This window comes from Frankliniella occidentalis, unplaced genomic scaffold, assembly GCF_000697945.3.
Source record: "Frankliniella occidentalis isolate FOCC.00 unplaced genomic scaffold, Focc_3.1 Scaffold415, whole genome shotgun sequence".
Lineage (NCBI taxonomy): Eukaryota > Metazoa > Arthropoda > Insecta > Thysanoptera > Thripidae > Frankliniella > Frankliniella occidentalis.
The window spans coordinates 16,092-26,692 of NW_026267536.1; the positions used below are offsets into that span (position 1 = coordinate 16,092).

General features: G+C 44.9%; 4 protein-coding genes across 5 annotated transcripts; 2 read left to right on the forward strand and 2 right to left on the reverse strand.

Annotated features, from left to right (window-relative positions):
* Positions 1-6: 6 nt before the first annotated feature.
* Positions 7-2,598, forward strand: LOC113214100 (putative nuclease HARBI1). The gene is made up of 6 exons (XM_026433367.2): positions 7-232; positions 319-557; positions 671-867; positions 950-1,079; positions 1,160-1,298; positions 1,375-2,598. The coding sequence occupies exons 1-6, from the start codon at positions 199-201 to the stop codon at positions 1,785-1,787; spliced, it is 1,152 nt and encodes a 383-aa protein (XP_026289152.1). The 5' UTR covers positions 7-198; the 3' UTR covers positions 1,788-2,598.
* A 1,200-nt stretch (positions 2,599-3,798) lies between these two features.
* Positions 3,799-6,610, reverse strand: LOC113214104 (basic proline-rich protein-like). The gene is made up of 6 exons (XM_026433372.2): positions 6,383-6,610; positions 6,043-6,224; positions 5,453-5,653; positions 4,844-5,129; positions 4,373-4,750; positions 3,799-4,016 (listed from the first exon to the last, which is right to left on the reverse strand). Exons 1-6 carry the CDS (start codon positions 6,399-6,401, stop codon positions 3,871-3,873), a joined length of 1,212 nt encoding a protein of 403 aa, XP_026289157.2. The 5' UTR covers positions 6,402-6,610; the 3' UTR covers positions 3,799-3,870.
* A 39-nt stretch (positions 6,611-6,649) lies between these two features.
* Positions 6,650-8,459, forward strand: LOC113214106 (uncharacterized). Its single transcript, XM_026433373.2, has 3 exons — positions 6,650-6,762; positions 6,848-7,163; positions 7,241-8,459. Exons 2-3 carry the CDS (start codon positions 6,848-6,850, stop codon positions 8,224-8,226), a joined length of 1,302 nt encoding a protein of 433 aa, XP_026289158.1. The 5' UTR covers positions 6,650-6,762; the 3' UTR covers positions 8,227-8,459.
* A 7-nt stretch (positions 8,460-8,466) lies between these two features.
* Positions 8,467-10,595, reverse strand: LOC113214107 (uncharacterized). Of its 2 annotated transcripts, none has more exons than XM_026433377.2 (3): positions 10,216-10,595; positions 9,985-10,063; positions 8,467-9,908 (listed from the first exon to the last, which is right to left on the reverse strand). In XM_026433377.2, exons 1-3 carry the CDS (start codon positions 10,234-10,236, stop codon positions 9,088-9,090), a joined length of 921 nt encoding a protein of 306 aa, XP_026289162.1. In that variant the 5' UTR covers positions 10,237-10,595; the 3' UTR covers positions 8,467-9,087. The 2 variants fall into 2 exon arrangements, with proteins under 2 accessions (XP_026289162.1, XP_026289159.1); XM_026433374.2 differs by having other exon boundaries at positions 8,467-9,911.
* Between the last annotated feature and the right edge of the window lie 6 nt (positions 10,596-10,601).

A 10,601-nucleotide genomic window follows, 5' to 3' on the forward strand; every position in this document is an offset into this window, starting at 1 on the left:
ACCCGGGGATAGGGAACGCGCGCGAGGCGTCTAAACGGCTCCCTCTGTGCTTCGTTCCCCCACCCATTCCATTCCCTCTGTTCCTTCCGTTCAACTGCAACGTTGCCGGCTCGCTCGGTTACAAGCGCTCCGGCGTCCACGTTCCTCCGCTCCGAAATTCAAACAACAGAGCTGAGCTGGGATGGCGATCAAATCTTCATGTTCATTCTGTTCCGAGCGATTTGCACGATGGGTAAGCATTCATTGAGTCAAACCCGATTTCCTCACGTTGTTCGCTTAGTCGTATTGGTTCTCGAACTATTTAACGTTGTTTTCCAGATTACGACTACTTCAACGGACGGCCTCGCGATGTTATCGCCGAGCATGCTCGTAGGGTTAGGTACCAGGTGTTCATTCGATTTCGTTTACGTGACGCCCACAATCCCCTCGACATGTCTATTGAAGGATTCGTCGAGCTGTACCGCATGCCGCAGGACATATTCCTCGACCTTTTGGAGGTCATAACCCCCTTTGTTCCTCATCGCCAGTCACGCTTGGCTATTCCTCTTTACATGAGAGTAAGTATTTGTGCAGCCACATGTTACATTCCCTTTTCGTGTTGCTCTGTGTCTTGTGGTAATCTTGTGTTGTTTTTTTTTAACAAATCTGTTTTCTTCTTGTTTCTTGCAAGCTTCTTTGTGCGCTCTCCTTCTATGCCACTGGCACCTATCAAGAGCACAATGGTACTGCTATGCACCACCCTATGTCCCAGGCTAGCGTGAGCTATTGCATTAAAGAAGTGACCAATGCTCTGAACCATCCACTTGTTTTCACTAGATTTGTTAGATTTCCGTTGACACATGCCGAACGTCTTGCGCTGGTGGATAGGTAAGCGAGACAAATGTACTGTATTGTAAAATTACTACAAAATTTCAACTGTGTTTTACAAATCAGATTTGCTTTTCCGCAGAAATGCACGTATGGGCCTTCCTGGTGTAATAGGACTCATAGATGGTACCATCATAAGGATTACTCCACCTCCTAAACCCAATGTTCATTACTACTCTAGGAAAGGGTCTACATCCCTCAATGTGATGATAGTAAGCATTGTTTTGTAACCTATTTTTTATGTTCTGTGAATCAAGTGAATTGTGCTGAAATGACTATTTTATTGTCTTAGGTGTGTGATACTGACTTGAATATTATCAATGTAAATGCTCGGTACCCTGGATCATCCCATGATTCACATGTGTACAACAACTCTACAGTGAGAGATGTGATGGAGGCTGCATTTCGGGAGGACCCTTGTTGGCTGCTAGGTTTGTATTTTAGACTCTTCTGAACATATCACGCAACAAAGCCATATCTCATTGCTTTTTTCTCTCCCTCCCTCAGGAGATCAAGGCTATCCTCGCCTTCCATGGCTGATGACTCCTGTATGGCGTCCTGTCAGAGGTACACCAGAGTATTATTATAATGTACTCCACTCAAGAGTGAGGATGGTGGTGGAGAGATGCATTGGGGTGCTCAAGGCTCGTTGGCGGTGCATCTGCAACGACAATGCGCTCCCTTACCGCCCTGAGAAATCTGGCCAGATCATCAACGCCTGTGTGGTTTTGCACAACATTCTTACACGCTGCAGGCTTGCAGTTCCTGTACACCACGCTGGTTTTCAGGATCCTCGTGAGCCAAACTATGTTGTGCCCCCAGAGTATGAAGATGTTGGTGCTTTCTTTGCAGATGCAGATGCTGTCCAAGCAGAACTGGTTGACCATGCTAATTGGTTCATGAACCGTAATTTGCATTGAATTTTTTCTTTTGTTTAATCACCTTTATTTGTCATGATTCAGTTCATCGCCTGGTGTCTAAGTTTGATTCCTGTGTGCAACATTTTTATTTGTTTATGTTAATTTCAATATTTAGTCGTCAGTTAGGTTTCAAATTATAACCTTACTAGAAAATGTTAAGTTATGTGGAACTGTTTTTTGATCTGAGTGACTTTGTCATGGCTTATTTATAACATTTCAGCTGCATTGAGTTTTATTTTGGTACATTAATATGAGTATGAAGTCATTTGGTGATTTGAAATGGACATTTCTGACTTTACTGAATATATTATGTATGTTCATGCTGTAAATCAAGCAATAGTTTTGATATTGTTCAGTTAATGCTTTTTTGGTGTGAAGTCCTGCACTGTTCTTTCTATCTACTATTATTTTGTTTTGTTAGATTTCAACTTTGGTGACTTTAGTTGTTAGCCTATTCTAGTATATAATTTATACAATTTCTAATTTTGTTGGCTGAGCAATTAGCGAAGCCTATTACTCCAGTAATCCAATACGTTTAGTGTGTGTCTTTCTGTATGCTCAATAACTTGAACAGATTGAGCTAGTAAATTTTTATGTGAATGTACAGTTTGTTGTAAATATTACTGCTACATCTATTTGTACATACATCTTTATTTAAATTATGCGCCCTCAACTGTACATTCTCATAGCGACTACTTTTGACTGTCACTTGTCTGCGACTGCAGCGCCATCTGTTCGATACTGTGTTGATAAATAAAACTACTCGCTCACTTCGAGCCAGACTGTTGCCAAACAACATTGTCTTTCTCCTTTGCTCCTGCACATCACACCAGATTGCTAAGTATCGGTTGGAATACAAACACCGAACAAACATAAATCTACAACAGTTACTGAACCCTAATGTGTTTTTGATCTTCAAATAAATATGATTTAAATAAGGTTAAATTTTGTCTGTACAATTTATAGTACATCCAATCGACTTTTACATAAGTGCTTAGTAGGGAAAACTATGACATTAAACAAATAGGCTATAGTTGCACTAAACAAATGAGATCCTCTATTGCCCCCTTTAAATTCTCGTTGTTTCGTTGGTCTTAACACCTATCTCAGATGTTTTTTTCCCTGTGGTTAAGTTAAAGTTAAACTACTTCCCTGTAAAAGTAACTCTTGGGGTGCAACCAATGTCTTTGATCAGTTCGTAATAAAATTAAGTGAAGACCTAGGTTTGCAAGCTTACAAGGCTGCTCCCACATTACCTTTTTGATAGATTTGTCTCTCATGTTTAATGTTGACTGCCAGTATCAGCTTAAACTAATTCAATCTGGGATCATCCAGAAAGTACATTGACAGGTTCGCATAGCGCCTGATAGGTAGGCAAAATCTTGACTGCAGTGCATGCGAGTACTGCGGGGTGGCCTACCCAGAGTCTCGCAGGCGCTGAGCTTCCCTCATTTTGCCGGATGAATGGGAGAAACGATCGTGCTTTCTGGACAATCGCTTTGATTGTTACATTTTCAGGATTTCCCAATGTTCCCCTGACCTCAATTGAATTTCAATTTCTAAAAAGTTCCAGTCAAGTTTTTCTCCCTGACTTCCCTGCGTGCTTATCAGTAATGTGTACATTTTTGTTCAGGTATTTCAGAGCTGACAGGAGGGTACCCCCCTGATAACTCCCTCCTGATAATTTAAAGCACAAGTATCAAATCTTATAAACATTTTTATTCATAGCTTGGTTACCGAGTTCTGTAAGCAAGCTCCACTTATGCATTTTTAAATACGCTAGTAGGAAAAAAAATCTTTATACTGGCGTGATAAAAAAGGATTAGTGGAGCATGTCTATGGACAGTCAGCTATGAATAAAAATGTTCATAAGATTTAAGTTTGATACTTGTGTGGTAAGATATCAGGAGGGCAACCTCTACTGCTGGATTTGTTGTGGTAAAGTAGAATATAGTGCGAGATCATCTTTTATTTTGATTTCAATGTCAAAACAAATCTCTTAGAGAAAAATAAACAATCATTAAATAATTCTAATATAGGAACAAAAAAAAATAACGAAAAAATATCTATCCATGCATCCATGCTATCCCAATTTGGAGAGTGTGTCCACCGTTGACGCGAATCTTGTAACGGTTTCCTCGAGCTTTGTGGTATCGATCTCAGGTCTGAGGTCCAACGACTGCAGGGTTGCAGTAAGCAGGTTGACCGCGTCGGTGAGCTCGGAGATACCTGAATAAAAATGTACACATTACTGATAAGCACAGGGAAGTCAGGAAAAAGTCAGGGAGAAAAACGTGACTGGAACTTTTTAGTAATAGAAATTCAATTGGGGTCAGGGGAATATTGGGAAATCCTGAAAATGTATCAAAGCGATCGTCCAGAAAGCACGATCGTTTCTCACATTCATCCGGCAAAATGAGGGAAAGCTCAGTGCCTGCGAGACTCGCGGTAGGCCACCCCGCAGTACTCGCATGCACTGCAGTCAAGATGTTGCCTACCTATCAGGCGCTATGCGAACCTGTCAATGTACTTTCTGGATGATCCCAGATTGAATCAGTTAAAGCTGATACTAGCAGTCAACAAACCTTGTATAACAACCGGAGGCGCCGGCGCGGACAGACTGACAGCAGCAGCAGACGGTCCCGGCGCGGGGATAGACGGTCCCGGCGCGGGGACAGACGGTCCCGGCGCGGGGACAGACGGTCCCGGCGCGGGGACAGACGGTCCCGGCGCGGGGACAGAGGTCTCAGCCCATAGCGGTTCCAGCTCAGCCCACGACTGTCCCGCCTGGACAGAAGACTGAGCAGCCCACGACGACGGTCCCGGCTCAGCCCACGACGGTCCCGGCCCGGGGGCAGACCCAGCCCTAGACGTCGAGGGTCCCGCCACCGACCCCAGGCCAGCCCACGGGTACCCCGAGGCCGACTCTGGCGTGGCTCCCATGGTAGTATCCGGAGTCACACCTGGAAGCAAGAGCATAATGTGTGAGCATGACAGATGACAAAAGTGGCCACTTTTGTCGCGGACAGATTACATTTGTGTCATATAGAACTTACCAAGAGTAGCCGGGTACACACAGTGGGCGACCTGGTGTCTTGGTTGGTAGGGGTTCGGGCCTAGTCCTAGGCCAGGATGGGCGGCGTGGCGCTCCGGACCGGGCAGAGGGTGCTGCAGCCACGGCCGGTGCCCTACCTGGCCCAGGTGCTGCTGTGGCTGTGGCGGCGGCGGCCGCATGGCCTGCACTGGCTGCTGCCCTGCCTGCAGCCCCGCCTGCACTGGCTGCTGCAGCCCCGCCTGCACTGGCTGCTGCTGCCCCGCCTGCACTGGCTGCTGCATCTGCATCTGCATAGAAAGACAAAAGTTACTTTATTTGTAAACTGAGTCTGGCGAAACAGCAACAGACGAGGGGGTAATCACATAATAGTTCGTACACCTTCCCCCGAACTAGTCCGAATAAACGCGAAATAGTTCGTGAAATAGTCAAGACTCCCGAAATACTGCGAAAATACCACAAAATAATCCAAAATGGGCGAGAAATAACCGAAGTGGCAGGAGAAATACCACGAAATAGCCCGTAACGCTACGAACCCAAGTGATTACCCCCTCGGGTAACGAGTGGAGACTGGGGCATCAACCGCTGGGGCAACCGTGTTACCATAACTTACCTGAAGAGGGTCAGGCACCCCATCGTGGCCGAACAGCTGCTCTCGTGGAACGAAAGCCATGACCCTACAATAGATAGGGTTCATGCCGAGCTTTTCCGGCTCCAGGTCTTCTGGGAGAGGCGGTCCACCGCCCGTCCCACGGACATGGCGGGCCCGCTCCATGTACTGCCGCTTGGCTCTCCCCTTGAGATTATTGAAGGCCTGAAACGATATATTACATTAGCGCCCGTTCATAGGCCGGCATAGCAGGCACCATAGGTACTGCCGATCAGACTGGCTGTCAGAACGGAAGCCGACTGGTGGGACCATACAGACCTATGCTGTCTGCTACGCCGGTGTTGATGTTACTAAAGCACGTGGCATCAGGAGTAGCGGCAATGCGCATTAAAATGGGCATTGAAGGTAATACATTTCAGACGCATTTAAAGTGCATTGTGCGCATGAAGTGCGTCTAAAATGTATTACATTCAACGTGCATTAACATGCGCATTTGCCGCTACTTGGGATGTCACGGAACAAATGGAGTGTCTGAATTCTCCAGGGTGTTTACACTTCGACACAGTGGATAATTCAGACACTCGTACACTTACCTCCTTCCACTTCTCCCACGATTTGAAAGCCCCCCCCATCTGGTTCAGACGGTGAGCTGTCTGGGCCCACAGCTCGTCGTGGCGCCCAGCAGCTCCCGCACCCTCGTTGGTGAAGTCCCCCCGCATCACCTTGAAACGGTGCAGGGCGTCGAGGAGGGCACTCCATTGCTGGTTAGTGGGATCTATGGGAAAAACAAATTAAAATAAAAGCGGCGTTATGATCTCACTACGGGGCCGGACTCCTACCCCCCAAAGGCAAACTAGAACAAAATGAGTTTTAATGCATTTCTACTACTTGGGACAGAGTCCCACTTTACAGCAACGCATGCACTTTTCTTACCTTGATTATTGGCGGTCATATTGCAGGTGGTGATGATGGCACTCCCCCGCAGCTCGCAGAGCAAATGAGACAGGGACCGGAACACTGCGGACCATGTTTGGCTGTTGGCACAGCATGCTTCCTCTACGGCCAGGGTTTATCGGCCGAGGCTGCAATCTGGCAACGCGGCGAACCGGCGGAACGGGAGGAACGGACAGCAGCTAGACGCGGCTAACGGCGGCTAGCATGGGATGAGGAACGCGGACGCAGGGGAACGTGATAGCCCTGTTGAAATCGCCGGGTTGGAGTGTGAAATTCCGTATTTTCCTTGTTTTGCGTTCGATTTTTGTCTTTTTATAGTGTCGAACAAGTAAAAAAAAGTAATTTGGAGGTATTACACGGTAGGTTATGTGGTATTCTTCTCTCTTTTACCTTCCATGTTGTTGTATGATATACTAAAAGCTGCACTTGTGTTCATTGTTACAGATGAACTTAGATCTCAACGTGGTTGTGAATGCTCTAGAGCGTGGAGAAGTACTCAATACCTCCAGTAGTAGTAGCAGTAGTAGCAGCAGTAGCAGCAGCCGCAGCAGTAATGATTCGCTCTTTAATTCCACTGGAGGTTCAGAGGAAGCGATTGAAGATGACGAAATAGTGCAGATGTTTGGAGCATATCAAGAACTGCTTTTTGGTGCCCCTCGTAAAAGGGTTGAAGACTATCTCAATATTGTCCACCAGAAGGATGACGAACAGTTTCGAAGAGAATTTAGGCTCCCTAGACCTGTAGTCGATGACCTAATTGGTAAGGTGCTGTCTAATGAAATCTCTGGTTTGCAATTGGCTCTGTGTCAATTTTCATTCCATCCTCTTTTCTTTTAGGTGAGCTGCATGCCAGTGACTTCATTCCAAACACCCCTGGGGGAAAGGATACAATAAGTGCAGAACTAAGTCTCTTAATGTTTTTAAGCATGGTGAGCAGTGACAATGTACTCAGAGAAACTGCCAATTTATTTGGATGTGGTGAAACAACCGTATTTAGAGTTGTACGAAGAGTTACAGACTGGCTTTTACATATTTCGCCTGACCATATTGTCTGGCCCCGGGGTGAAGATATCCAACCAACTTCTGCTGCGTTTGCTACGAGGGCAAATATTCGCAAGTGCATTGGTGCTATTGATGGCTCTCACATTGGCATTGAGAAACCTGAGTTTTATGGCAGGGTTTATTGGTGCCGCAAAGAGAAGTACTCTATTGTCCTGCAGGCTGTTGTCAATTTTGAAATGATATTCACAAATGTACAGTGTGGTAGTCCTGGCTCTTTCCATGACATACGTGTGTTACGGAGAACAGGATTGTACAGAGCAGCAGAACGTGACCTCGAGAACACTTTCCCTCGGGGCACTTTTTTATTGGGGGACAAAGGCTATGTTGGTGTTGGTGAAAGATGGATTGTCACTCCTTTCAAGGACTACGGCAATCTTACTCGAGAGCAGACTGATTTTAATACAAGAGTATCCTCAACTCGTGTTGTTGTTGAACAGGCCTTTGGACTTTTAAAAAGTCGTTTCAGATACTTGAGAGGAACAATGAGACTCAGGGATATTCGTTTTGCTGCAAGAGTAGTTATTGCTTGCTGTGTTTTGCATAATATCTGTATGAGGAGAGATGACTATGGTGAAGACTTGATTGATGAGGAAGACAATGATGACAGTGATGAAAATGAAGGTGCTGATTCTGAAGATGATATTGATAACAATGACAACGCGCCGGTGGCACAAAATCGGACACTTTCTGCCTTCAGAGAACTATATCCAGATGCTGTTATTCCTGTAAGGCAGAGGCGTGCGGCAAATGCACTTGTATGAAACTTGTAACTCACTATATGTACGTGCGTATTGACTTGGTGGAAAGCCATGTTGAAGTGTATGTATCTGCAAATTCTATGCACCATCTGCTAATAAAGGAGCTAACACTCTCTTGTCAAAGTAACGTACCACCTGTCCATGAGGTGCATAAATTAACTATAGAAAATGATCATCTGAAAGGTGATGGTTTGAGTACACTGAAGTGTGTGCAGGAAAGTGCAGTAATGATCAGATTGAATAAACGGTTTTACATATATAAAATATATTCTTATTTCTTAAAAAAAAGTATGTGCACAACAATGTAAATCTAAAGCAGAACAATTCTTATGCATAAATAACAATTATAAAAGTAATACCTACTTAAACAAATATATGGCACAGCCAGTCCATCAAAATATATCACATAGATCAGTCTCTAAGTTATAAACACACTGCCCTTCCTGAATCCCCTGTACACAACTGTATCGTTCTAGTGAGCAGAAGTCAGGTAGGTCAGTGTGTAAATAACTCAGAGACTGAGTTATCTGACATGGCCTGATGACTGCTCTCTAGCCGGATACTGTACAGTTACACTAATACACAATTCCTTAAAACAAATGATGTAATAATTTAAAACTAAGTAACTCAAAAATCCTTGAATATATGGCACAGCCAGTCCATCAAAATATATCACATACATCAGTCTCTAAGTTATGAACACACTGCCCTTCCTGAATCCCCCGTACACAACTGTATCGATCTAGTGAGCAGAAGTCAGGTAGGTCAGTGTGTAAATAACTCAGAGACTGAGTTATCTGACATGGCCTGATGACTGCTCTCTAGCCAGATACTAAATGTATGTACAAAAATACTTAAAATTTATCACAGGGACAGTTGATTCTCCCTCAGCAAATTCAGGAGCTTAACTTTCTCCTCCTCCACCTCGACCAATTTCCTTTTCATCTCCAGTTTGTTTCTATTCTCTTTCTGCTTCTCTAATAACTTTGATTTTTTAAATTCTAATTCAGCTTTTCTCATCTTCAATTTGTCTTTTTGTAGTTGCATATGCTCCTCCATAACAGCAACTCGTTTCAGTTCATAGCTCGTCCTAGCCTCCTTCCTTTCATCGGACTTATTCAGGAAGTGGACGAATGCAGCCTGCAAGGTACTCCTAGCTCCAGCCTGGTTGGACCCAGAGCCATGTGGTACCTTTTTCTTCTTCCTGTGTGGTGTCAATTGAGAGGGTTCCACATTGGCACCTTGGGTGCTACTGGAGGAGCTAGGGGTGATGTCGATGTCCTCCGCCACTACCTGGCCTTCAGGGATCATGAAGGCTGTTCTGGGGTTGAGCTTCGCGCTCTCTTCGTAAAGAAACTTTTCACAAGTGTTGAGGTTTAATGGAGGCCCCCCCGTGGAATGACTAGCAGTAGTCTTGCGGCTGTAGCCTCGCAATAAATTACCCCACTTGGTCTGACACTGCTCGGGATTCCACGGAATGCCTGGAGTTTCTTCAGCCACTTGCCTCCAGAACTTCACATCTGAGATGTGAGCCACTTTCCCATCTCTTTTCTTCATAACTGTCTCGATTAATGATTTTATTTCTTCTTCCTTCCATGAACATTTCTCCTCTGCAGGGCGGCTTGGTTGGGGTTCTGGTTGGGGTTGAGGTTGGGGTTGCGGTTGAGGTTGCGGTTGAGATGATCCTGCTGAAGAATATAATGTAAATAAATAGGCCCTAAAGTTGTGGGAGAGACTGCGTTCAATGAGATATATATTTACCTAGTGATGGTTGTGGTGGCCGGAGTATAAGTCCCTGCTTCAACATTTCTTGGATTCTTTTCTGGGACACCACCATGACCTAGAGGAATTAAGACATTTTATCATTCAATGAAATGCTAAGGCCCATTTATCAACTCAAAGCCCACGATGCGTATGAATGCGAGGTTACTGACGCAAACAGATCTTCATTTACAATCAGAAATTGAATGTGTATTTTGCTCCGACTCTTACCTTTGGTTTATTGATGTTCATGATTCGCGTATGATCAGTTTAATAGAAGAAAAGTTCCTAATTCTACACAAAAACACAGAAACTTTCCTTCATTCAACCTGACCAACGCTTTCACTCCTCAGCCGTTTCCCGCTACTTTCTTCTTGATTTCTTCGCGAACCATGCCCGACCGCCGATTTCGGCCGCTGTCGCTGGCGGTCGACCGAGTTGGGTTACCACGCCGAATGGAAAGCACATCCGGCGACCAGGGTCGACCATGGTCGACCATGGTTGGCGAATGAAAAGCACCTCACATTTTTAAGAAGCACAACAACAAACAATAAACAGAAAAAGAAAAGGCATATAATATATGAATGTTCAGCTTACGTTATCAGAGCCCTCAAAAA

Excerpts from the sequence above, each read along its gene's own strand:
- LOC113214107 (XM_026433374.2), bottom strand. The coding sequence starts at position 10,236 with ATGAACATCAATAAACCAAAG. Across the intron at positions 10,064-10,215 it reads TGAACATCAATAAACCAAAG|GTCATGGTGGTGTCCCAGAA; the intron begins GTAAGAGTCGGA and ends TAATTCCTCTAG. Across the intron at positions 9,912-9,984 it reads GCCACCACAACCATCACTAG|CAGGATCATCTCAACCGCAA; the intron begins GTAAATATATAT and ends TATATTCTTCAG.
- LOC113214104 (XM_026433372.2), bottom strand. Across the intron at positions 5,654-6,042 it reads CGTGGGAGAAGTGGAAGGAG|GCCTTCAATAATCTCAAGGG; the intron begins GTAAGTGTACGA and ends ATATCGTTTCAG. Across the intron at positions 4,017-4,372 it reads GCCTCCGGTTGTTATACAAG|GTATCTCCGAGCTCACCGAC; the intron begins GTTTGTTGACTG and ends ATTTTTATTCAG.
- LOC113214100 (XM_026433367.2), top strand. The coding sequence starts at position 199 with ATGTTCATTCTGTTCCGAGCGATTTGCACGATGG. Across the intron at positions 233-318 it reads CCGAGCGATTTGCACGATGG|ATTACGACTACTTCAACGGA; the intron begins GTAAGCATTCAT and ends GTTGTTTTCCAG. Across the intron at positions 1,299-1,374 it reads GGACCCTTGTTGGCTGCTAG|GAGATCAAGGCTATCCTCGC; the intron begins GTTTGTATTTTA and ends TCCCTCCCTCAG.
- LOC113214106 (XM_026433373.2), top strand. The coding sequence starts at position 6,848 with ATGAACTTAGATCTCAACGTGGTTGTGAATGCTCTAGAGCGTGGAGAA. Across the intron at positions 7,164-7,240 it reads TGTAGTCGATGACCTAATTG|GTGAGCTGCATGCCAGTGAC; the intron begins GTAAGGTGCTGT and ends CTTTTCTTTTAG.